Source organism: Salarias fasciatus, chromosome 20 (genome assembly GCF_902148845.1).
Source record: "Salarias fasciatus chromosome 20, fSalaFa1.1, whole genome shotgun sequence".
Lineage (NCBI taxonomy): Eukaryota > Metazoa > Chordata > Actinopteri > Blenniiformes > Blenniidae > Salarias > Salarias fasciatus.
Genome location: NC_043764.1, coordinates 1641991 through 1667719, shown reverse-complemented (window position 1 = coordinate 1667719; position 25729 = coordinate 1641991). Strand labels below are relative to the sequence as shown.

The following is a 25729-nucleotide window of genomic DNA, read 5'->3' as shown; positions in this document are numbered from 1 at the left end:
AGGTTGGGTTCCAGGAACCCCAATGGGAATCCTTGTGTTCCACCATGTTTGTTACTGAAAGTTTGTGACGAACACAGAAGTCTCACAACACCAGACCTCCACATGATGGACCAGGAAACCTCTTTCTGGGCTCCAGAGGGTCACATTCCTCAGTCTCCCCAGCAAAGTCTGTTCCAGGGTGCTGGAGAGGAGGATCTGACAGATCGGTGTACAGATCTAAGAGGAACACTGTGGCTTTTGTCCTGGATGTGGAAATCTGGACCACTTCTATGTCCCCCATGGGGTGCTCAAGGGTTTGTGGGAGTTTACCCATCCAGTCTAGAGTTTTTTGTATGTGGAGAAGGTGGCGTTCAACCGCATCCCTCATGGTTCTCTTGGAGCAGTTCCATTAGAACAGAGTCCAGGGTCCTTCTGAAGGGTCGTCTGGTGTCTGGATGACTGAGCAGGATTCTGTCCCGCAGATCCAGCAGCCAGGCAGACCGGTTCCTGGTGCCTGCTGGACTTTGGCAACAACTATAATATATATAGCACCGCAGAATGAGGGGTTTATAAAGTGTCCATGGCTGCAGGACATTATAATGTCCAGGTTTACTGCAAATATTGTCCACAATGGAGTGGACATGAAGGACCTGCTCTGTTCTGCGCTGAGGACGTCTCAGTCTGAGCTCCTCTGCCATCCACTGCAGTGTCTCAGAGCTGCTGTCCATCATGGATGTCCGCTTGGGCAACATCATCCACAGAGTCCCGAGGACAGCTCTGTCCTGGGCTGTCCTCCTGACCAGAGGACAGCCCAGGACAGAGCTGGCCCTCCTGACCAGCCTGTTGAGTCTCTTGAGCAGAGGTCTGGACACTCCCAAGGACCTCAGTGTCCTCAGCAGGTGGAGGACACTCTGGACCTTGGTGCTGGGGGACCAGTCCAGTTCAGTTTATTGTTGAGGTGAAACTGTCCACTGTCTCCATGTCCTCCCCCTGGATGTCCACCGGTGGCTGTGAAGTGTCCTCCTCCTGAAGTCCATCACCGTCTCCTTTGTCTTACTGGTGTCCAAGCTCAGCTGGTTGTCCTCACAGCAGTCCACAAAGTCCCTGAAGACGGACCGGTTCTCCAGCTGGTTCCCCTCAGCCCACAATGGAGGAGTCCTGGAGGACATCTGGAGGGACAGCTGTCCCAGGGGGACGTGGTGAAGAGGACAGGGGAGAAGATGGTGTCCTCCACCCTGATGCTGGACCTGTAGGCGAACTGCAGCAGGTCCAGTGAGGACCAGGAGGAGCAGGAGGTCCAGGAGGAGCCGCTCCATGGTCCTCATGAGGGGGGGTCAGGGCCACAGGTCTGCGGTGGGAACCGGGACACAGCAGGTCTTCCACAGGATGGGGACCTTGTCCAGGCTGAGGCTCCGGTTGTAGAGGAGGCAGAAAACCTGGCAGAGCTGGTCCAGCAGGTCCAGCAGGTCCTCAGCAGCCTGGGACTGAAGTGGTCTGGTCCTGCAGAGTTCCTCTGCTTCAGTCGCCTCAGAGGAAGGTCCTCTTCTTCTGGTCCAGGCGGACTTTCAGCTCAGGGGTGACCCCTGCTGGTGGTTGGAGGAGCACCGTGCTCTAAACACAGAGGTACAGGTCATCTGGTGCAGGGAGTGAGGCCGTCGTGGATCCCAGAAAAGTCACGGAACATGGTCCAGTCCTGGTCTGGAAACAGTCCTGCAGATTCTCATTGGCCTCCTCAGTTCATACTGTCACAGTTTGTAGAGAAAGGCAGAGCGACGCCACCAGGGAGGAGACTTCAGCAGACAACAATCGATTTTTTCCCACCGTCATGAAACAAGCATCATATTAAATCCCACCAAACCGACGGGTATCTCACACCAGGTTTCATCAACAGAACCAGGTCTGAGGAAGCTGTGAGGCTGCTGGCTGTCAAGTAACAACAATCTTCTGTGATTTCTCAGAACGCCAGAAGAAGAATAAGAATGGTCGGAAAAAGAGGGTGACCTGCGAGGGAAAAACAGCTAAACTCAGATGCGGTAAGATCCTCTTGGTTCTGCTTTGTCCTCAACATTTCACGCCTCTGGTCTCCCCTGTGGTGTAAGCTGCATCCTCCATGGTCTCCTCAGGTGCTGGAAAGGTGATCTCCGTCGTCAAAGCCAACTATGGACGTCTGGACGGGAAGAAGTGCTCCAGAGGAAGATCGAGGGCTCAGCTTGGAAACGTTCGCTGCAAGAATCCTGCAAAGAAAGTAGCTCAGAGGTAAGAGATGTTCTTTCACTGCGTCCTCAGGCTGACATGTCTCCTCCCACCTGTATTCACTCCCCACATCTCAATCCACAGGTGTAACGGCAAGAGAAGGTGCAACCTCAGAGCCAGTAACTCTGTGTTTGGAGACCCATGCCGTGGCACCTACAAATACCTGGAGGTGGATTTCGTCTGTAAGAGTGAGTGACTCCTTGTCCTGTTACTGCCTCTTAAACAGACTCCCTGTTTCTACAAACTCTCAGCGCTGTATAAACACAGTTACCAGTTATTCCTGGAAGATGCGTTGGACTCAAGGAGGTTGGGTTCCAGGAACCCCAATGGGAATCCTTGTGTTCCACCATGTTTGTTACTGAAAGTTTGTGACGAACACAGAAGTCTCGCAACACCAGACCTCCACATGATGGACCAGGAAACCTCTTTCTCCACATCGTCCACTTTGGTCTCTCTATTTCAGTTCTTGTCAGGTTTAGACTTCTCGTCACGTCGACCAGTCAGGGGTCCAGCAGTGCTGTGGCGCTCGGCTGGTCCCTCCCCAGGGAACTCTATTCCAGTGTGTTTCAGAGCAGGATTGACCGCTGAACCTCAGATCCAACAGGAGAAATGCGGTTGTCATCCTGGTCATGGAACACTGGACCAGCTCCAGACCCTCTATGGGGTACCAGAGGGTTCGTGGGAGTTTGCTCAACCAGTCTACCACATGTTTTTTTTTTGGGACTTGGGAAAGGAATTCAACCATGTCCCTTATGGTGTCTTTTCGGGGGTGCTTCAGGAGGACAGAGTATAGGGCCCTTTATTCAGGGCCTTCCAGTCTGGTCTGCATTGCCAGCAGGAACCAGACCTGTTCCCGGTGCATGCTGCACTCCAGCAAGGCCGCCCTGTCCCTGGCTCTGGTCTTCATTTTAATGGACAACATGTTGAGGTGCCGTCAGGGACCAGAGGGGGTCTGATTGAGCAACCAGCTACTGGACGGGGTCCACTTTGGAACCACAGGATTTCATCTTGCTTTTCACCGATAACATTGTCCAGTTGACTTCAAGGAACCTGGACCTGCAGCTCATTTTACACTGGATGCAGAATGATCCAGAACGGACGTGAAGCAGAACCAATGAGTCACGGAGCAGCAGATCCAAACAGATATATGAAAAAAAGCAGTAGCCAGTAGCCGCCGTTGCCATAGATGGCTGGATTTACACTGGATGTGTTTCAGCGGTGGCTCGATGCACCTGGCAGCTGCAGCAGAGTCGCAGGTGACCCGACTGCGAGTCTGGTGTGTCGGTCCATATAAGCCAAGACACAAGGGATGGGACAAACGATGACGAGCTTGAAAAGCCACGGATGACCGGATGCCGGTCCACCAATAAAAAAATTCCCCCTTGCACATGGTGGTTCTGGCAAACCTCCGCTGCACAGCTCCTACCGGTCAATGATTTCTCACTTTCTTCAAACAATCATTTTAAATCCCAACAAAACAATGGGAATATAGCAAGTGTTCTTCAACAGAACCAGGTCTGAGGAAACTGTGAGGCTGCTGGCTGTCAAGTAACAACAATCTTCTGTGATTTCTCAGAACGTCAAAAGAAGAATAAGAATGGTCGGAAAAAGAGGGTGACTTGCGAGGGAAAAACAGCTAAACTCAGATGCGGTAAGATCCTCTTGGTTCTGCTTTGTCCTCAACATTTCACGCCTCTGGTCTCCCCTGTGGTGTAAGCTGCATCCTCCATGGTCTCCTCAGGTGCTGGAAAGGTGATCTCCGTTGTCAAAGCCAACTATGGACGTCTGGACGGGAAGAAGTGCTCCAGAGGAAGATCGAGGGCTCAGCTTGGAAACGTTCGCTGCAAGAATCCTGCAAAGAAAGTAGCTCAGAGGTAAGAGATGTTCTTTCACTGCGTCCTCAGGCTGACATGTCTCCTCCCACCTGTATTCACTCCCCACATCTCAATCCACAGGTGTAACGGCAAGAGAAGGTGCAACCTCAGAGCCAGTAACTCTGTGTTTGGAGACCCATGCCGTGGCACCTACAAATACCTGGAGGTGGATTTCGTCTGTAAGAGTGAGTGACTCCTTGTCCTGTTACTGCCTCCTAAACAGACTCCCTGTTTCTACAAACTCTCAGCGCTGTATAAACACAGTTACCAGTTATTCCTGGAAGATACGCTGGACTCAAGGAGGTTGGGTTCCAGGAACCCCAATGGGAATCCTTGTGTTCCACCATGTTTGTTACTGAAAGTTTGTGACGAACACAGAAGTCTCGCAACACCAGACCTCCACATGATGGACCAGGAAACCTCTTTCTCCACATCGTCCACTTTGGTCTCTCTATTTCAGTTCTTGTCAGGTTTAGACTTCTCGTCACGTCGACCAGTCAGGGGTCCAGCAGTGCTGTGGCGCTCGGCTGGTCCCTCCCCAGGGAACTCTATTCCAGTGTGTTTCAGAGCAGGATTGACCGCTGAACCTCAGATCCAACAGGAGAAATGCGGTTGTCATCCTGGTCATGGAACACTGGACCAGCTCCAGACCCTCTATGGGGTACCAGAGGGTTCGTGGGAGTTTGCTCAACCAGTCTACCACATGTTTTTTTTTTGGGACTTGGGAAAGGAATTCAACCATGTCCCTTATGGTGTCTTTTCGGGGGTGCTTCAGGAGGACAGAGTATAGGGCCCTTTGTTCAGGGCCTTCCAGTCTGGTCTGCATTGCCAGCAGGAACCAGACCTGTTCCCGGTGCATGCTGCACTCCAGCAGGGCCGCCCTGTCCCTGGCTCTGGTCTTCATTTTAATGGACAACATGTTGAGGTGCCGTCAGGGACCAGAGGGGGTCTGATTGAGCAACCAGCTACTGGACGGGGTCCACTTTGGAACCACAGGATTTCATCTTGCTTTTCACCGATAACATTGTCCAGTTGACTTCGAGGAACCTGGACCTGCAGCTCATTTTACACTGGATGCAGAATGATCCAGAACGGACGTGAAGCAGAACCAATGAGTCACGGAGCAGCAGATCCAAACAGATATATGAAAACAAGCAGTAGCCAGTAGCCGCCGTTGCCATAGATGGCTGGATTTACACTGGATGTGTTTCAGCGGTGGCTCGATGCACCTGGCAGCTGCAGCAGAGTCGCAGGTGACCCGACTGCGAGTCTGGTGTGTCGGTCCATATAAGCCAAGACACAAGGGATGGGACAAACGATGACGAGCTTGAAAAGCCACGGATGACCGGATGCCGGTCCACCAATAAAAAAATTCCCCCTTGCACATGGTGGTTCTGGCAAACCTCCGCTGCACAGCTCCTACCGGTCAATGATTTCTCACTTTCTTCAAACAATCATTTTAAATCCCAACAAAACAATGGGAATATAGCAAGTGTTCTTCAACAGAACCAGGTCTGAGGAAGCTGTGAGGCTGCTGGGCTGTCAAGTAACAACAATCTTCTGTGATTTCTCAGAACGTCAAAAGAAGAATAAGAATGGTCGGAAAAAGAGGGTGACTTGCGAGGGAAAAACAGCTAAACTCAGATGCGGTAAGATCCTCTTGGTTCTGCTTTGTCTTCAACATTTCACGCCTCTGGTCTCCCCTGTGGTGTAAGCTGCATCCTCCATGGTCTCCTCAGGTGCTGGAAAGGTGATCTCCGTTGTCAAAGCCAACTATGGACGTCTGGACGGGAAGAAGTGCTCCAGAGGAAGATCGAGGGCTCAGCTTGGAAACGTTCGCTGCAAGAATCCTGCAAAGAAAGTAGCTCAGAGGTAAGAGATGTTCTTTCACTGCGTCCTCAGGCTGACATGTCTCCTCCCACCTGTATTCACTCCCCACATCTCAATCCACAGGTGTAACGGCAAGAGAAGGTGCAACCTCAGAGCCAGTAACTCTGTGTTTGGAGACCCATGCCGTGGCACCTACAAATACCTGGAGGTGGATTTCGTCTGTAAGAGTGAGTGACTCCTTGTCCTGTTACTGCCTCCTAAACAGATTCCCTGTTTCTACAAACTCTCAGCGCTGTATAAACACAGTTACCAGTTATTCCTGGAAGATACGTTGGACTCAAGGAGGTTGGGTTCCAGGAACCCCAATGGGAATCCTTGTGTTCCACCATGTTTGTTACTGAAAGTTTGTGACGAACACAGAAGTCTCCCAACACCTCTCTGCTACATTCAGTGTGTTTACAAGTGACTTTTAATTCCTCTTTAAATCCATATGAAACTTCATTCTGCTCTAAAATGACCACCTGAAAACTTTGTTCAGAATTCAGTTTAAATTGAAATAGTCCGGCCGGTTTATTTGCCTTTGGCAGCGGAGTCATATGTAAATTCAGTGTAACTTAATTTGGTCGTCTGTCGCCATGACGCAATAATCCAAGATGGCGGCCCACGGTCCGACTCATACGGAGATGATTTATTTAACGGGAGCTTTCGAAGACATGGATATGATGAACAAAGCTGAGGGGCGGAAGCATAACTATGTGGACATTTTTTAAAGCTGTAGTATCACAGTTAATCCAGAAAGAAAGACAGAACAATTGCAGGTAACCTGGTTTGTTGACATCCTGGACATGTAACTATGTCACGGCCGCCCCGTCCCATCAGAACGCTTTGCAGGGCCAAGGTTGAAGAGGATTTAATCCTTCATTTTTCCCACGTCAACGCCAAGCTCAGGAATGTAATTCAGCATTACAAGTTCGGAATAAACCAGTTCTGAACAAAAAACACCAATGTACCCACACTGAGCACTGATCAGGAAAACTGTTTCTGTGCTCCACCTGTAGAGGGATCGCCTTTCTCCGTCTCCCCAGGATCGTCCATTTCAGGGTGCTGGACAGGAGGATTAGACAGACAGTGGAACCTCAGATAAAGAGGAAACATTGCAGTTGTTGTCCTGGTCCTAAAACATGGGACCAGCTCCAGACCCTCCATAGGGTCCTGGAGGGTCATGGGAGATTGCCTGACCAGTCCATATTTGTTTTTTGGATTTGGAGAAGCCGTTTGACCGTGGCCCTCATGGTGTCTTGTGGGGCTGCTTCAGGAGTCCAGAGTCTGGAGTCCCTTGGTCAGGGCCGTCCGGTCTCTGTATGTCCAAGGTAGGAGTCTGGACCGCAGTGACAGGACTAACTGGACCTGTTCCTGGTGCATGTTGGACTCCGGCAGGACTGCCATTTCTTACCGGTTCTGTTCATAACTTTCATGGACAGCATGTTGAAGTGCAGCCAGGCGCCAGAGTGGGTCCAGTTCAGGGACAACGGGCCAGAGGGGGTCCAGTTCCAGGACAACAGGATTTCATCTCTGCTTTTCAGAGACGATGTCCTGCTGGGTCATGGAACCTGGATCTACATCATGCACTGGGGCGGTTTCAGTCCCAATGTGAGGTGACAGGGATGATGAGCAGCACCTCCAGATCCGAGGCTATGATACTTCGATTGGAAGAAGGTGGACTGTCCTCTTTGGGACAGACCCTGACCCAAGTGAAGCAGTTCAGGTACCTCAGAGACTTATTCATGAATGGGGGAAGAATGGAACGTGAAATTGACAGGTGGATCAGTGCAGTGTCTGCTGGGAGGCAGTCTTTTAATCGGTTCATTGTAGCGAAGAAGGAGCTGAGCTGAAGGGCCAAGCGCTTGATTCACCGGTTAGTCTGTGTTCCTACCCCCACCTGTGGTCCTGAGTTCAGGGTCATGACCGAAAAAACAAGATCCTGGATACAAAATGAGCTTCCTCCATAGGGTGGCTGGGCACTAATCAGAGATGTTGTAAGGAGCTGCATCACCAGGGAGGAGACTTCAGCAGACAACACTCAATAGTTTCCCAGTTTTCATGAAACAAGCATCATATCAAATACTTCCAAACCGACGGGTATCTCACACCAGGTTTCTTCAACAGAACCAGGTCTGAGGAAACTGTGAGGCTGCTGGCTGTCAAGTAACAACAATCTTCTGTGATTTCTCAGAACGCCAGAAGAAGAATAAGAATGGTCGGAAAAAGAGGGTAACCTGCGAGGGAAAAACAGCTAAACTCCGATGCGGTAAGATCCTCTTGGTTCTGCTTTGTCCTCAACATTTCACGCCTCTGGTCTCCCCTGTGGTGTAAGCTGCATCCTCCATGGTCTCCTCAGGTGCTGGAAGGGTGATCTCCGTCGTCAAAGCCAACTATGGACGTCTGGACGGGAAGAAGTGCTCCAGAGGAAGATCGAGGGCTCAGCTTGGAAACGTTCGCTGCAAGAATCCTGCAAAGAAAGTAGCTCAGAGGTAAGAGATGTTCTTTCACTGCGTCCTCAGGCTGACATGTCTCCTCCCACCTGTATTCACTCCCCACATCTCAATCCACAGGTGTAACGGCAAGAGAAGGTGCAACCTCAGAGCCAGTAACTCTGTGTTTGGAGACCCATGCCGTGGCACCTACAAATACCTGGAGGTGGATTTCGTCTGTAAGAGTGAGTGACTCCTTGTCCTGTTACTGCCTCCTAAACAGATTCCCTGTTTCTACAACCTCTCAGCACTGTATAAACACAGTTACCAGTTATTCCTGGAAGATGTGTTGCATTCAAGGAGGTTGGGTTCCAGGAACACCAATGGGAATCCTTGTGTTCCACCATGTTTGTTACTGAATGTTTGTGACGAACACAGAAGTCTCCCAACACCAGACCTCCACATGATGGACCAGGAAAACTCTTTCTGGGCTCCAGAGGGTCACATTCCTCAGTCTCCCCAGCAAAGTCTGTTCCAGGGTGCTGGAGAGGAGGATCTGACAGATTGTTGAACCTCACATCCAACAGGAACAATATGGTTTTCATCCTGGTCCTGGAACTCTGGACCAGCTCTACGCCCTCCATCGGGTGCTCAGGGGTTTGTGGGAGTCCACCCATCCAGTCCATTTGTGTTTGTTAGAATGGGAGACCACGCTGAACAGAATCCCTCATGGTTCTTTTGGAGGGTGCTTCAGGAGGAACGAGTCTGGGGCCCCTTGTTCAGGGCCGTCCGGTCTTTGTGTGTCCACAGTAGGAGTGTGGTCCATTGCCGGCAGTAAACCAGCCCTGCTCCCAGTGCATGCTGGGCTGCAGCAGGGCTGCCCTTTGTCACCGGTTCTGTTCACTGTTTATATCGATAGAATTTTGAGGTGCAGTCGGGTGTCAGAGAGAATCAAGTTCAGGGACCTGGGGTCAGAGGTGTTCCACTTCATGGACCAGAGGATTTCATCGCAGCTTTTCACACATGATGTTCTGCTGCCGGCATGGAACCTGGACCTAAAGGACGCACTGGGGCAGTTCCAAACCTCATGTGAAGTGACATGGATGACGATCAGCACCTCTAAATCTGAGGCCAGGGTCCTCAACTGGAAAAAGGTGGTCTATTCTCTCTGGGTCTGCGGAGACATTCGGGCCCAGTTGGAGGAGTTCAAGTATCTCAGGGTCTTGTTCCTGAGGGAGGGAAGGACAGAGCGTGAGGCTAACAGGTGCATCGGTGCAGCTTCTGCAGCGACGGAGTCGTTTCAGTCCATCGTGCTGAAGAGGGAGGAGAGCTGAAAGACGAAGCTCTTGATTTACTGGTCAATATATGTTCCTATCCTCACCCATGGTCATGATTTCAGGGTCATGACCCAAAAGATAAGATCCTGGATACAAGCAGCCAAAATGAGCTTACTTTGTAGGGTGGCTGGACGCTCCTTAGACACAGGCTAAGGAGCTCCGTCACCAGGCAGGAGACTTAAAGCTCGTGTCCGGAGTTTTGAAAGAGAGAGGTTTTTTTTTAATCCAACGTCTGGAGGTTCCGCCCTCCCTCTGCTTTCATGAGCGACCAAGCCACGCCCCTTTAATTGTGCATGCGAGTTATCTGTCGGGTGAAAATGAGAGCCTCCGAGTCCTACAGCATCCTACATGTTTAGCTGTTTACGGTGGATGTTCAGCAGACCATGGACATATCCGAGGTAAGCGGGGCGGCTGCTGCGGAGCTAACTCTGCCTGGGCGAGTGCGCGTGCTCTCTGGCTGCGTGCACACTTTGATTGACGGCACGAGAATGCGGAAGCTCGTAGTCTATTGGCTGATGCTGACCGGCGCTTTTTCGGATAACATGGAGGTCTATGAGACGAAGGCGGGGCTCATAAATAAATTTTTATATTGCTTTATGCTAATATTATATTGTAGTATCGAACCAGAATGACACATTGAAGCTCCATTGAAAAATGAAACATACATTGGAAACGAACGGAAACTCCGGACACCAGCTTTAAGCTGGCAACACTCAATTATTTCCCAGTTTCATAAAAAAAGCATCATGTCAAACCCCTTCAAAGTGATGGGTACATATGACAACTTTTCATCAACAGAACCAGGTCTGAGGAAGCTGTGAGGCTGCTGGGCTGTCAAGTAACAACAATCTTCTGTGATTTCTCAGAACGCCAGAAGAAGAATAAGAATGGTCGGAAAAAGAGGGTGACCTGCGAGGGAAAAACAGCTAAACTCCGATGCGGTAAGATCCTCTTGGTTCTGCTTTGTCCTCAACATTTCACGCCTCTGGTCTCCCCTGTGGTGTAAGCTGCATCCTCCATGGTCTCCTCAGGTGCTGGAAGGGTGATCTCCGTCGTCAAAGCCAACTATGGACGTCTGGACGGGAAGAAGTGCTCCAGAGGAAGATCGAGGGCTCAGCTTGGAAACGTTCGCTGCAAGAATCCTGCAAAGAAAGTAGCTCAGAGGTAAGAGATGTTCTTTCACTGCGTCCTCAGGCTGACATGTCTCCTCCCACCTGTATTCACTCCCCACATCTCAATCCACAGGTGTAACGGCAAGAGAAGGTGCAACCTCAGAGCCAGTAACTCTGTGTTTGGAGACCCATGCCGTGGCACCTACAAATACCTGGAGGTGGATTTCGTCTGTAAGAGTGAGTGACTCCTTGTCCTGTTACTGCCTCTTAAACAGATTCCCTGTTTCTACAAACTCTCAGCGCTGTATAAACACAGTTACCAGTCATTCCTGGAAGATGCGTTGGACTCAAGGAGGTTGGGTTCCAGGAACCCCAATGGGAATCCTTGTGTTCCACCATGTTTGTTACTGAATGTTTGTGACGAACACAGAAGTCTCCCAACACCAGACCTCCACATGATGGACCATGAAAACTCTTTCTGGGCTCCAGAGGGTCACATTCCTCAGTCTCCCCAGCAAAGTCTGTTCCAGGGTGCTGGAGAGGAGGATCTGACAGATTGTTGAACCTCACATCCAACAGGAACAATATGGTTTTCATCCTGGTCCTGGAACTCTGGACCAGCTCTACGCCCTCCATCGGGTGCTCAGGGGTTTGTGGGAGTCCACCCATCCAGTCCATTTGTGTTTGTTAGAATGGGAGACCACGTTGAACAGAATCCCTCATGGTTCTTTTGGAGGGTGCTTCAGGAGGAACGAGTCTGGGGCCCCTTGTTCAGGGCCGTCCGGTCTTTGTGTGTCCACAGTAGGAGTGTGGTCCATGTTGCCGGCAGTAAACCAGCCCTGCTCCCAGTGCATGCTGGGCTGCAGCAGGGCTGCCCTTTGTCACCGGTTCTTTTCACTATTTTTATCAATAGAATTTTGAGGTGCAGCTGGGGGTCAGAGGGGATCAAGTTCAGGGACCTGGGGTCAGAGGAGGACCACTTCATGGACCAGAGGATTTCATCTCTGCTTTTCACACATGATGTTCTGCTGCCGGCATGGAACCTGGACCTAAAGGACGCACTGGGGCAGTTCCAAACCTCATGTGAAGTGACATGGATGACGATCAGCACCTCTAAATCTGAGGCCAGGGTCCTCAACTGGAAAAAGGTGGTCTATTCTCTCTGGGTCTGCGGAGACATTCGGGCCCAGTTGGAGGAGTTCAAGTATCTCAGGGTCTTGTTCCTGAGGGAGGGAAGGACAGAGCGTGAGGCTAACAGGTGCATCGGTGCAGCTTCTGCAGTGACGGAGTCGTTTCAGTCCATCGTGGTGAAGAGGGAGGAGAGCTGAAAGACGAAGCTCTTGATTTACTGATCAGTCTATTTTCAAACTGTCACCTGTTGTTAAGAGCTTAGGGTCATGACCGAAAGGACAAAATACCAGACACAAGGAGCTAAAATGGGCTTCCTCCATAGGGTAGCTGGGCGCTCCCCTAGAGATAGGCGAAGGAGATACGCCATCTGGGAGGGGCTTCAGCTGGCATCAGTCAAATGCTTCCCAGCTTCATAAAATAAGCATTTTAAATCCCCCAAACCAATGGATATATCACACCAGTTTTCATCCATGGAGCTGAGGAAACTGTGAGGCTGCTGGCTATCAAGTAACAACAATAATCTGTGATTTCTCAGAACGCCAGAAGAAGAATAAGAATGGTCGGAAAAAGAGGGTGACCTGCGAGGGAAAAACAGCTAAACTCCGATGCGGTAAGATCCTCTTGGTTCTGCTTTGTCCTCAACATTTCACGCCTCTGGTCTCCCCTGTGGTGTAAGCTGCATCCTCCATGGTCTCCTCAGGTGCTGGAAAGGTGATCTCCGTCGTCAAAGCCAACTATGGACGTCTGGACGGGAAGAAGTGCTCCAGAGGAAGATCGAGGGCTCAGCTTGGAAACGTTCGCTGCAAGAATCCTGCAAAGAAAGTAGCTCAGAGGTAAGAGATGTTCTTTCACTGCGTCCTCAGGCTGACATGTCTCCTCCCACCTGTATTCACTCCCCACATCTCAATCCACAGGTGTAACGGCAAGAGAAGGTGCAACCTCAAAGCCAGTAACTCCGTGTTTGGAGACCCATGCCGTGGCACCTACAAATACCTGGAGGTGGATTTCGTCTGTAAGAGTGAGTGACTCCTTGTCCTGTTACTGCCTCCAAAACAGATTCCCTGTTTCTACAAACTCTCAGCGCTGTATAAACACAGTTACCAGTTATTCCTGGAAGATGCGTTGCATTCAAGGAGGTTGGGTTCCAGGAACACCAATGGGAATCCTTGTGTTCCACCATGTTTGTTACTGAAAGTTTGTGACGAACACAGAAGTCTCCCAACACCAGACCTCCACATGATGGACCAGGAAACCTCTTTCTCCCAGTTTTCCCCTCCCGGTTTCTCTGTCATTACCAGCATTAGTTTCCTCATTCACCAGCAAGACGATGAATCCATTGATAATGATCCCTGCCAACATGTCTTTCCAAGAAAACCATTTTCTCTGAATAGCTGTTCAATTCATTGGCACAAATACATATCCATCTATTTATGACTTCTCCAATTGGACGGCCAAACTCTTCACAACCTGACGTTCTCTAAATGGGTTGACCACCTGGATGGAGGCATATGAGAATTCCTACAGCTTTTCTCTTGATTTTGTCTCTGGGGCACTTGAAGCACCTCCCTGAGGGCCAAAACTGTAAACAACCGTGAGCACCATGTAGGCAACAGTTTCCCTCCACATCCTCAATGGCTGGCAGTCGAGCCTTTCCAGTCCTTGGGGCGGTCTTCACCAGCTACTGCAGAGCCCTGTGTCTGCCACAGAGCAGCGCCTGTACCAGACCAAGACACAGCTGCTCGAGATGCTCTGGATCGCGCGGTGGGAGAACTTCCTGAGTGTGACTGAGGACAGATGGTGCATCTTCAGTGTTCCCAAGGAAAAGCGGCACGAGTGACCCTTGTTGACCAGAAAGAAGGAGATGTTGGACCAAGAAAGGTCTTCTGACATGTGCATCTCCAGGAATTTGAAGCTGGAGACACGTTCTACAGTCATCCGTTTGCTGCAGATTGGACTGTGCTGTATCCCCCTCTCCTCCCTGAAGTCCACCACAAGCCCCTTTGTTCTGGTGATGTGTTCAAGATCAGGCCGTTTTCCAGGCATCAATAAGCCAGATGCTGCCCCTCCTCGCTGTCGGCTCTCTCATCATTGTGGCTCACCAAGCAGATCACTGCTCTATCATCTGCAAACGTTCTGATGGCGTTGGATGCATGAGGGAGTAAAAGAACGGGCCCTGTTCACAGTCCTGTGGTACGCCTGTGTCGAGCATGATGCATCCTGGCTCAACACGCCGTGGCCTGCTGGTTAGAAAGTCCCTCGTCCAATGACAGAGGGTGTCGGTGATGCCCAGGTGCCCAAGCTCGGCGATTACTGAACAAAGCAAAGATTCTGCCACACGGTCATGAATATCACAGAACATTTCTCATATTCACTGAAAAACAAAGGCCATGCAGTGGAAACCAGAACAACAGACATTAATGTCAGGTCTGTTCATGTTGACTCATGAAGGTGGGCAAAACCAAATGTTGGAAGAACCTGTTCTATTTCAGGGACAAACTGACGGCATGGTTTCTCCACTGAGACACCAGCAGAGCGCTTCAATTGTTTTTCATCTTTGTTAAAAAAAAAAAAAAACATCATTTTTACCTCCCCGAAAGCAATGAGAGCTGGCGGCTGGTGATGAAGAGAATCACCAGCCGCCATTCAAGGTGGGGCGTTTCATTATTCCTCAATTTCTGTGAGTTTATAAACCAGATAAAGCATTTTCATCTTTTTTATTTTTTCTGTTTCTGAGTTGCAAGGGGACAGAGCCTGAGCCCTCTCTTGGCCAGCTGCTGCTGGCAATGGATAAGAACAATTTTCATCCATGGAGCTGAGGAAACTGTGAGGCTGCTGGCTGTCAAGTAACAACAATCTTCTGTGATTTCTCAGAACGCCAGAAGAAGAACAAGGATGATCGGAAAAAGAGAGTGACCTGCGAGGGAAAAACAGCTAAACTCCGATGCGGTAAGATCCTCTTGGTTCTGCTTTGTCCTCAACATTTCAAGCCTCTGGTCTCCCCTGTGGTGTAAGCTGCATCCTCCATGGTCTCCTCAGGTGCTGGAAGGGTGATCTCCGTCGTCAAAGCCAACTATGGACGTCTGGACGGGAAGAAGTGCTCCAGAGGAAGATCGAGGGCTCAGCTTGGAAACGTTCGCTGCAAGAATCCTGCAAAGAAAGTAGCTCAGAGGTAAGAGATGTTCTTTCACTGCGTCCTCAGGCTGACATGTCTCCTCCCACCTGTATTCACTCCCCACATCTCAATCCACAGGTGTAACGGCAAGAGAAGGTGCAACCTCAGAGCCAGTAACTCTGTGTTTGGAGACCCATGCCGTGGCACCTACAAATACCTGGAGGTGGATTTCGTCTGTAAGAGTGAGTGACTCCTTGTCCTGTTACTGCTTCCAAAACAGATTGGGGAATTTAAATCTCTGCTGAAGGACCTTGAAGGGGATACTTTTGGTCACTGCAGCTGCTTTACTTCCCTGAGCGTCCATCATTTTGTCCCAAGTCGTTGTCTCCAGAACCACTTGTCACTTTTTCCTCTTATGTATGAATGTACTGTATTTACTGAATGTTGTAATTGCTGGCTGCTGCCATGTGAGGCCCCTCTTGAAGAAGAGACTTTGCATCTCAATGAGGCTTTTTCCTGGATAAATAAAGGATATAAATTAAACACCTGTTTCTGCCAGTAGAACCAGATCTGAAGTGACTGTAAGGCTGTCAAGCAACAAAGATGTCATATGATCTTTCAGAACCAAAGCGCAAAGATGGAAAGAGCAAAGAGGACAAGACCAAAGACAATGAGACCAAAGACGATGACAGCAAAGCTGCAAAGAGCAAAGACGATGAGACCAAAGAAGATGAGAGCAAATCTGGAAAAAGCAGAGATGGAAGGAGCAGACTTGGCGAGAACAAAGACGATGAGAGCAAAGACGATGAGAGCAAAGCTGCAAATAACAAAGATGATGAGAGCAAAGATGAGCAGAGCAAAGCTGATGAGACCAAAAGCGTGACCTGCGAGGGAAAAACAGCTAAACTCCGATGCAGTAAGATCATCTAGTTTCTTTTTTGTCCTCAACATTTCACATCTCTGGTCTCCCCTGTGGTGTAAGCTGCATCCTCCATGGTCTCCTCAGGTGCTGGAAAGGTGATCTCCGTCGTCAAAGCCAACTATGGACGTGTCGATGGGAACAAGTGTGCCGGAAGAAGACCAAGGGCTCAGCTGAGAAACATTCGCTGCAAAAATCCGGCTAAAAAAGTTGCTCAGAAGTAAGAGATGTTCTTTGACTCCGTCCTCAGGCTGACATGTCTCCTCCCACCTGTATTCACTCCCCACATCTCAATCCGCAGGTGTAACGGCAAGAGAAGGTGCAACATCAAAGCCAGTAACTCCGTGTTTGGAGACCCATGCCGTGGCACCTACAAATACCTGGAGGTGGATTTCGTCTGTCAGGGTGAGAAACATGCAGGCCTGTGACAGCCCTCTCAAAAAGATTCCCTGTTTTAAGTTTGCTGTCCGTCCAGAGACTTTTTCATGCACGCATTACAATTATTTCTGTGTTGAACTTAAAGTACTCGTGTGGCAATTACATTTTTGTGAATCCTTGAGTTAAAACATTGTTTCTGTTATTCACAAGCTGTGAACAATTCACTGCTCTTATCCCGATCAAGCAACCTGTTCCTCCCAGCATACCCCATTGAGTTGCACATGTGTGACCAATGTAAGTCTGTCTTGCTGGTGGGAACATATCACCCAGAAGCCCCAGCTCTTCCAGCTCCTGTCCCCTTTCATGAAATGATATTATATTCCTGGCCCAGAACGCCATGGATCTTCCTGCTGTCACAAGTACTGGACCCAAACAGACCGCTTACGTAGCTTGATACTGCTATTTCCAACCCTATACCCTGTTCCCCACACGTGAGTGTCGGTGAGCCCATTCATGAGACCGTTTTTGCCACCAGTCTGAGGTTTGTGCTTGCAGAGCTCAGACGGTGAGGAGATGCATCCAGTTTGACCTTGTCAGTACCTCTCTGCCTCCCCCACCACCTTGTGAGGTATTTCATCCTCTGAAGCCCAGTTTCCCAGAATGCCAAGTTGCTCTGTTATGAAATGGGTTGGTGGCAAAAGTGAATCTTCCATGGAGCGTCTTCACAGTTTGGCCTTGTTGGACGGAACTGTTACCCAGTGAGACCCAATAAACACAACCCTCCAAACCAATTACTGGGAACACAGTTCTGTGATATTCACTTTCATTAGGCAAGACAAGACAAATTTAATTCTGGAGCAGTGTTCAGACAGAAAGCAAGTCACAGGGCTTGTCAAAGAAATGAAAGAAATATATTTAAAACAAGCTATTGAAAATCTTAATCTCAAGCTATTAAGAGTCTGAAGTACCTGAAAACTTCTCACATTCTCCCTCACACACTGCCATCCTTCTCATGGGATCATCTTCACTTTTTGCTTTTCCCATATTAGCATTTGTCGTCCCAAATCACAGACAAATACTCCGTCTTCCAGTCAGAGAACTGACGGAGAACCACTGTTCCAGGGACCTTTACAAACAACACACCTGCTCGTTGCAGCCGACGTGGCAAATTTAGGACATTTCTACATGAGCAGAGCAGCTCTACGCTTCCAACACAGAAACAAGACACTTCCTCTTTCTACATTCGGGTGTTTTGGGGTGTGTTTTCCTTGGTGTTAAATCCAAAACTGTCAAAACTCAGAGGGAACACAAGGTACTTTAAATGGCATAGCTCTACCAAGCAATGGAGGAATGTTCACACTCTATCGGAAGAAAAAAAGATAAACAACCCAAAAAACCCAGCAAAGAGGTAGAAATGCTCCTGCAGCAAAGTGTGCGGCTCCTTGGTACTGGCTGTCAACCACCTACTCTGGCAGTGAGCCTGCTGGGCTGGAAACTAACAACAACCTTATATGATCTGTCAGAACCTGAGAGCAAAGATCGTCAGAGCAAAGATGGCGACAGCAAAGATGCTGAGAACAACAGCGTGACCTGCGAGGGGTCCATGGCTCAGCTCAAATGTGGTAAGGACACCTTGTTCTTCTTCCTCCCAATTATTTTACACCGCTGATCTCACCGGTGGTGTAAGCGGCATCCTCCATCGTCTCCTCAGAATCTGGACAGGTGATCTCTGTCGTCAAGGCCAACTATGGACGTCTGGATGGGAAGAAGTGTTCCAGAGGAAGACCGAGGGCTCAGCTGAGAAACGCTGCCTGCAAAAATCCTGCAAACAAAGTATCTGAGAAGTAAGTGATGTTTTTTTCGCCCACCATCACACTGGGTCTTCTATGTCCATCTACCTTCACTGACATGAATCTCAATCCGCAGATGTGATGGCAAACAAAAGTGCTTCATCAAAGCCAGCAACTCGGTGTTTGGAGACCCATGTCGCGGCACATACAAATACCTGGAAGTGGATTTCGTCTGTCGGGGTGAGGAACTGAACGGCCTGTTAGAGCTTTCATGATCCCTCAGCACTGATGGTCAACTGAAATCCACCAACACTGCAGATGTTTCCATGATGGCGTCCAGTCTACCTTTTCAGCCTGTAAATTTCAGTTTGCGTTCTCAGGAGTTCACCTGAACTGCAGCCCATTAGCTTCTTCTCGCTTTACCTTGGCGGTGCCGGGGACTTATGGTGTCTACCATCGTGTCCTTGACTTGCTGCATCAACAGGCACCTTCAAGTCCTTGGCCACAGCTGAACAACAGCTCAGCCCTGTTCCTCCACATCATTCCTTCTCTAGTTACCCACGTCTAACCAACATAAGTACTGATGTGGCTCAGCAGCACCCTTTCCAGAGCCCAACCCACTATTCTCAGCTCCACGGGTTTTCTGGGGTAAAGTCAACAACACGGCTTGTCCCTTGAGAGTTAAGCCCAACAGAAGCAACTCCTCTTTGGCATCAAAAGAGCAACGTTTTAGTCTGTTCAAGGAAATAGTTGTGAACCACCCGCTCTGATGATCATGTTACAGTGATGCTGTAAACTAATGGTAAACTGATGTGATCTGTTAGAAGCCAAGAAGAAAGCTGGTGAGATCAACAGCGTGACCTGTGAGGGTGCCACAGCCAAGCTCAGATGTGGTAAGGTCATCTTCTTTCTTTACTCAAAGCATTTCACATCTCTCGTGTCAGTCGTGGCTCTGGCGGCTCAGGTTGTGTCTGTAATTGTCTTTTCAGCCGTTGGACAGGTTATCTCCATCCTTGAAGCCAATTATGGACGTCTGGAATCCGGCAAGTGCGCCAAAGGAAGGCCAAAGTCTCAGCTGAGAAACGTCAAATGCTCAAATCCTGCAAGCAAAGTTTCTGAGACGTAACCAATGTTCCTTCAGTTCATCATCACAGTACGTTTCCGATTCCGGCTGTTTCCACTGACATGAATCTCAATCCACAGATGTGACGGGAAAAGAAGCTGCAACATCAGAGCCAGTAACTCAATGTTCGGAGATCCGTGCCGTGGCACCTACAAATACCTGGAAGTGGACTACGTCTGTCAGGGTGAGTCCTCACGGACCCATTACCCAGAGAGGTTCACCTTTTCCATATGCTGTCAGCACTGTGCGAAGCGCTCTACTGACCGACTCACCATCCAGGGACCCGATGATTCGGTCACAGTCCAGTCGTGATGTTAGCAAAAAACTTAAACAAAAACCGGAGCCTTTGCGTCCTCTCGAGACAACAGAGGGAAACCTGAGCGGGCCTGAGGTGGCAGGGTTAAACTCACGGTAATCTGATGTGATCTGTTAGAACCGGAGCCCAAGCCTCGTGAAATCAGCAGTGTGACGTGCGAAGGCTCCAGGGCTCAGCTCAAATGCGGTAAGGTCATCTCACTTCACCTCTGCTTTATTAGCTTTCGCATCCCTGATGTTGCCTGCGGTGCTCAAGCTGCGTCCCTCGCGGTCTCCTCAGATCTTGGAAAGGTCATCTCTGTGGTCAAAGCCAACTACGGACGTCTGGATTCGAAGAAGTGCTCCAGAAGACGACCCGGGCGCCAGCTGAGAAACGTCCAGTGCTCAAATCCTGCAAACCAAGTTTCTGAGCAGTAACTGATGTTTGACTCCATCCTCACGCTGACCTCCGTCTGAGTCCGACTGTTTTCACCGACACAAGTCTGCATCCTCAGATGTAACGGAAAGAGGCGGTGTTCCATCAGAGCCGTGAACTCGGTGTTCGGAGACCCGTGTCGAGGCACCTACAAGTACCTGGAGGTGGACTACGTCTGCCAGGGTGAGCAGCTCGGCCCGGGACGCAGCGGCCATGTTTCCATGTCCCGTCAGCTTTCAGAGAAAGTAATGTGTGTTCCACCTGGCTGCCATTAGAACCCGAGAGCAGAGCCGGTGGGAAGAACAGCGTGACGTGCGAAGGTTCCACGGCCCAGCTCAAATGTGGTAAGGTCTTCCGAGTCCAGCTCCTCTTCAGAACGTGTCCTCTCTCCTCCGTCCCACGGAGTCTGAGCTCTGTCGTCTCCTCAGATGCTGGACAGGTCATCTCCATCATTAAAGCTAATTATGGACGTCTGGACGGGAGGAAGTGTGCCAGAGGACGACCGAAGTCCCAGCTGAACAACGTCAAATGCTCAAACCCCGCAAACAAAGTTTCAAACCAGTACGGCACGCCCTCCGAGTCCTCCCTTACGCCTGCTTTTCCGTTCTCAGCCGCGTCCACTGACACCGTTCTCCGTCCACAGATGTGACGGCAAACAGACCTGTTCTATCAGAGCCAGCAACTCAGTGTTCGGAGACCCGTGCCGCGGAACGTACAAGTACCTGGAGGTGGACTACATCTGTCAGGGTGAGGAGCTCGAGGCCTGTTTCAGCCCCCCAAAGCAGACCAGGCATTTCCATATGCTGTCAGTGGAAACGTCCCAAGAAAAGAACAAAGGAACCGTTTGGTGACTGTTGGCGGTGTAAATATTTCAGTTCAGGCAGAAAGCAGGGTGATTAAAACAGTAGGAGGAGCACTGAGCTGATGGTTCAGCCCGTCAGTCAGACGTGGTGTACTCTGGGAACAGTCGCTGACCCTAACCCTAACTCTGTGACTGAACAGCTCCGAGACTTCGGACCAGAGGACTGACCAACGTGGTCTCCTGTGAAGGATCTGCGGCAGTGCTCAAGTGCGGTAAGACCTCCCTTCTGCTTTCACCGTGTCCATGTCCGGCCGGCGCCGCTCACGTCCGTCCTCGTCCTCCTCTGCTCAGACAACTGCGGGGTGATCACGGTCAAGAGTGCATACTACGGCCGGCGTGACAGGACCACCTGCTCCGAAGGTCGACCGGCGGCTCAGCTGAGGAACAGCCAGTGCTTCAACCCTACCGGGAAAGTGGCCGAGAGGTGAGACGGGCCGGGACCGCTCCGCCTGCAATGAGACACCGTTCAGGGCTTTAGGAAATGTGGTGATGCTTCTGAGCCTCAGAGTCCGGAGTTATCCCACACCCATTTCTATTACTGCAGCGTGTTTAGTTGTTTGGGTTAGGGACGCATATCGATCGCAGAACTGGTTAAAGATCTACGACTGAACCCGGCAAGTATTACATAACGTCATCCGTCAGCTACGTCAGCAGCAGGTCGACGAGAGAGGGGAGGAGCTACGGCGGCGGTATGGAGAGAAGGACCAAAGTGAGACTTTAAATGATCTGATGAAATATCAATATCATGCATCCACAGCTGCGACGGGAAAACCACCTGCATCATCAGAGCCAGCAACTCGGTGTTCGGAGACCCGTGTGGCGGAACCTACAAGTACCTGGAGGTGGACTACACCTGTGAACGTGAGTTTGGGTCTGACTGTTCTCACCTCTACGGCGGTAGACGGTTCACTGCTCTCATCCAGCATAAAGCAGCTGCAGCGACTCAGAACCCTGAACCCGGGTTCCGCGAGGCGGCGTGAGGCGGCTCTGATCCCTCGGTATCAGACCTGGTACCGCGGCCCGGTGTCGGTGCGCCACTTGTTGCAGTGCAGTTCCAGTCCTGACGCTGTGATCGTGGTGACTGTGTGACTGCGGTTTCAAACGCATTTAAATGTCTGACCGTGATTCTTTTGTTTTCATTGTGTGAATCTGGAGTTCTGAGTCTGAGTTCTAACTGCTCTCTGTTCCTCCAGCGTTCCACTGCTGTGCAGAGCTTGTTCCCGTCAACAAGTATTAGAGGTTTAAACCGACGGATTACAGAAGGCAGGCGTGTTAGCGTTTCCCCGGGCGAGCCGCCAGGCCTTCCCACTGCACCACCGGAACCGGTTCCCCCGCCTCAGGCGTGGCCAAACATCGTGGGCCCCTGCATGGTGACAGTGTCAACCAAAGATCTGCACACAGCTGCAGACGTGTCAATAAAGCGTTTCCACGGCAACGGCAGGAACACCGAAAAGGATGTAGTTAGCATATCAGATCACAAGGTGGCGCTGTTTGTTTTTAGAATGCAACCCCACACACACACACACACACACACACACACACACACACACACACACACACACACACACACACACACACACACACACACACACACACACGCTGCAGTGAACAATACTAAACATTTACAATGGAGAACACGAAACTTCATATTGACAGAACACCAAGTTGGATTGTTGTTATGGTGACTGGAAATTCTACAGCCGCAACATGACCTGGAAGTCATGACAGGAGGTTTTATTCCCCCCGTTGCCACGGAGACCGAGTGTTTTCAGAAAGTCTTGGTTTTCCCCTGTTACCGTGGAGACAGAGTGTTTCCAGAAAGTTTTGTTTCCCCCCATTACCACGAAGACCAAGCGTTTCCAGAAAGTCTTGGTTTTCCCCCGTTACCATGGAGACCGCGCATCCAGTACGTTGCTTTGGAAACTCGCTGGAGCTGACGTGATCGTGATTTTCAGTCAAAACACATCATGAACTCAGAAGTCTGTCCTGGACTCTCAGTCGTCCAGAATGGCTATAAACCCTGCTGCTTGTCTTGCAGTGCACGAGCAGTCGTCCCGCCAGTCCCACAGCGTGACCTGCGAGGGCTCCGTGGCTCAGTTCCAGTGCGGTAAGTTCCCGTTTCGGTGGCTGACCGTCGGCAGCCTGGCCTGTGGTGTGAGCGGCGTTCTCCGTCGTGTCCTCAGAACCCGGACAGGTCATCTCCATCCTCAAGGCCAACTACGGACGTCTGGACGAGAACACATGCGCCGCCGGGAGGCCCAAGGCTCAGACCCGCAACGTGAAATGCTCCAACCCCGCCAACGAAGTTTCTCAGCTGTGAGTGATCTTCGACCTTCACGTTCACGCTGAGCGTTCGGACGTTCTGGCTCAGGGCGCTCACCGACTCCGCTCTGCTTCCACAGCTGTCAAGGCAAAAGCAGCTGCTCGGTCGGCGCCAGCAACTCGGTGTTCGGAGACCCGTGTGGCGGAACGTACAAGTACCTGGAGGTGGACTACATGTGTCTCAGTAAGCTCACAGCACCTCAGTCCGACGGACAGTCACCACAACTCACTTCCTTCAAATCAAAAGTAACTAGTTACTTCTGAACGAAACAAGCCACCGACTGTTGGTACTGAACATGCAGACGGGTCAGTCTGTTCAGACACACATAGAACAGCTCAGCTGAGACCGACAAAAGAACCAAGAAGACCCCTGAAGTGTTGGAACGCAGCGTGAAAACATTACCTGAGCACTGAGTCACAGAAGCTACAAAAATAACTGATTAGATCATTTATGTATAACGCTCCACCTGGAGTTTCACTGAACAGCGCCTTGGTAAGGCTCACATGGGAATCTGGACGCTTGGAATCCATGTACCATGGGGAATAGACTGCCATGCCGCCAGGCTTCCTGTTGGTGTGGGTAACGTCAGCTGCTATACTCAGACAGCGACCGTCCCATCGGGCTGCCAGGCTAGTAGGAGTGTCCACCACCCACCAAGGTGGAGATGGTAGGACCGTCCAGACTCTGATCAGGGTCTGTCAGGTACTGTCAGAAGAGGCCAGCTGATGGTCACCCAGGTATACCTGCCTGGTCTAGACCTGCCTCAGTAGCTAGACTGAGGGAACCTGTTGTTTTTAGAACCAGGGAGTCAGCAGAGGTTCGTCTGGACGGGCTTCTTGGGTGTTGAAGTGTCTGGAGAGAGTTGTCCCTGTAGGAGGTCCTCTGGAAGACCTCCGTCAGAGAGCCACCCTGGTCTAACCTGGTTTCTGCTCCTTCCCAGTCCGCAGTGTGACCTGTGAGGGGAACGTGTCTCAGATCAAGTGCAGTAAGTGAATCTTCTTCTTCTTCGACGTCTCGGTTCGGCTCGTCTCTCCCGCTCAGCTTCTCCGCCTCGTCCCCGTCAGGTCCTGGAAAGATCATCACCGTCCTCAACGCCGTCTACGGCCGCAGTGACCAGAAGACCTGTCTGTCCAAGCGAGCCGAAGCTAACGTGGAAACCTGCTCGGTGGCGGTCGACAGCGTGGCGGAGAGGTGAGTGGCGGCGGCTTCACCGCACCATCGCCGGACGGTCCGGGGTTCGCTAACGCCGATCTGCGTCCACAGGTGCAACAGGAAGAACAGCTGCTCGGTGGCGGCGAGGAGCGCGGAGATCGGAGACCCGTGCGAGGGCACGTCCAAATACCTGGTGGTGGACTACCTCTGCGAAAGTGGGTAACTGCTCAGTCTTCACGTCCACAACGCAAATGGCTGAACTGAAATTAACTGTTGAAACTGGTCAGATTTCTTTCCAGAGTGGCTTCATCAGGAAACACACGAACACAAACAATCTCCTTTTTATATTTCCTTTCAAAATAAAGCGCCCTGAATGACTAGCTCAATACGTCTATATCACATACCATTTTCAAATTGGAAAAAAATAACCCTAACAATAACTCTGCAATTGTCAATCTTATGCACTGATTCTTCTGTCTGCTAAAATCAGTTTGAGGTGAAGAACACTGGCGTTTGTAACTGAATCTGAACTATAATCACACAGCTGCAGTTGTTCAGATTTATTTTAAAGTTCTTTTCTTTGGTCCTCAAATATTGACTTTGTCTCTGCATTTCTCTTCTTTCTGTTCACTGAATGTTTTATTTCTTTTTTAAAGCAGTGATGCTGCAGAGCTGCAGCGTGTTGACAGATTCTGAAGCAGTTGTTTGCAGGAGCTTTTGCTGAACGTTAGCATTGTGGAGGAAGTCGGTTAAAGATAAAAGATTTCATGGTTTTAAAACGACCGACCGTGTCTCTGGAAAACCCCTCCTCTGATGAGATTAGTTTAAAAAGTTTCTCCTCTTCTTACAGCGAATGTGGTGGGATAAAAGCCCCACGTCACCACGGCAACACAGGTCCTCTCGGATGGAACACACCCCGGCAGAACAACCACACGCGAGCGTACGTGGGCGGCGGCGTGCCGGCCGTGCGCTCGGCGGCGCCCCCTGCTGGCGCCCTGTACAGACAGCTGATCCCAGCCTTTCCGCTGCTCTTCTCTCTCTCTCTGTTTCATCCCCTTCTGTGAAAGTGGAGCGCTCTGCTGCGACTGCTTCAGTCTGGATCTCTAATAAACTTCACTGGCATCCAAAGACTCGCTGTCCTCTCTGAAAACCCTAAAGGTTGTGCATATAAAACACCCAGTGACCAGATGGGTCTGGATGTGACACTGCCCAAAAGCACTACGGAATGACTTATTGAACCATTTCCACACATCAGCAACTTCACTCAGAACAGGAAGATTTCTGAAGAAAGAATATGAAAACAAAGTAATTCCACTGTTCGAGACAGAGATAAACACGAGTTTTCAAGCTACA

At 50.4% G+C, this 25729-nt stretch overlaps 1 protein-coding gene across 5 annotated transcripts in view; it reads left to right on the top strand.

Moving 5' to 3' along the window:
- Positions 1-25504, top strand: part of LOC115408432 (uncharacterized) — a 31207-nt gene extending 5703 nt beyond the window's left edge. For 3 of the 5 annotated variants that reach the window (XM_030119189.1, XM_030119190.1, XM_030119193.1), the window contains 46 exons: positions 1938-2012; positions 2103-2235; positions 2317-2420; positions 3809-3883; positions 3974-4106; positions 4188-4291; positions 5681-5755; positions 5846-5978; positions 6060-6163; positions 8170-8244; positions 8335-8467; positions 8549-8652; positions 10611-10685; positions 10776-10908; positions 10990-11093; positions 12523-12597; positions 12688-12820; positions 12902-13005; positions 14859-14933; positions 15024-15156; positions 15238-15341; positions 15722-16015; positions 16106-16238; positions 16320-16423; positions 17920-18018; positions 18108-18240; positions 18323-18426; positions 19011-19079; positions 19176-19308; positions 19390-19493; positions 19743-19811; positions 19905-20037; positions 20119-20222; positions 20315-20383; positions 20468-20600; positions 20683-20786; positions 21042-21113; positions 21193-21325; positions 21659-21762; positions 22940-23008; positions 23085-23217; positions 23304-23407; positions 24165-24209; positions 24289-24415; positions 24488-24591; positions 25227-25504. In XM_030119189.1, coding sequence (XP_029975049.1) covers positions 1938-2012; positions 2103-2235; positions 2317-2420; positions 3809-3883; positions 3974-4106; positions 4188-4291; positions 5681-5755; positions 5846-5978; positions 6060-6163; positions 8170-8244; positions 8335-8467; positions 8549-8652; positions 10611-10685; positions 10776-10908; positions 10990-11093; positions 12523-12597; positions 12688-12820; positions 12902-13005; positions 14859-14933; positions 15024-15156; positions 15238-15341; positions 15722-16015; positions 16106-16238; positions 16320-16423; positions 17920-18018; positions 18108-18240; positions 18323-18426; positions 19011-19079; positions 19176-19308; positions 19390-19493; positions 19743-19811; positions 19905-20037; positions 20119-20222; positions 20315-20383; positions 20468-20600; positions 20683-20786; positions 21042-21113; positions 21193-21325; positions 21659-21762; positions 22940-23008; positions 23085-23217; positions 23304-23407; positions 24165-24209; positions 24289-24415; positions 24488-24591; positions 25227-25243 — 4877 coding nt within the window. In that variant the 3' untranslated portion in view covers positions 25244-25504. The remainder of the gene's footprint in view (positions 1-1937; positions 2013-2102; positions 2236-2316; positions 2421-3808; positions 3884-3973; positions 4107-4187; positions 4292-5680; positions 5756-5845; positions 5979-6059; positions 6164-8169; positions 8245-8334; positions 8468-8548; positions 8653-10610; positions 10686-10775; positions 10909-10989; positions 11094-12522; positions 12598-12687; positions 12821-12901; positions 13006-14858; positions 14934-15023; positions 15157-15237; positions 15342-15721; positions 16016-16105; positions 16239-16319; positions 16424-17919; positions 18019-18107; positions 18241-18322; positions 18427-19010; positions 19080-19175; positions 19309-19389; positions 19494-19742; positions 19812-19904; positions 20038-20118; positions 20223-20314; positions 20384-20467; positions 20601-20682; positions 20787-21041; positions 21114-21192; positions 21326-21658; positions 21763-22939; positions 23009-23084; positions 23218-23303; positions 23408-24164; positions 24210-24288; positions 24416-24487; positions 24592-25226) is intronic. The other 2 variants (XM_030119194.1, XM_030119192.1) reach the window with 2 other exon arrangements.
- The last annotated feature ends 225 nt before the right edge of the window (positions 25505-25729 follow it).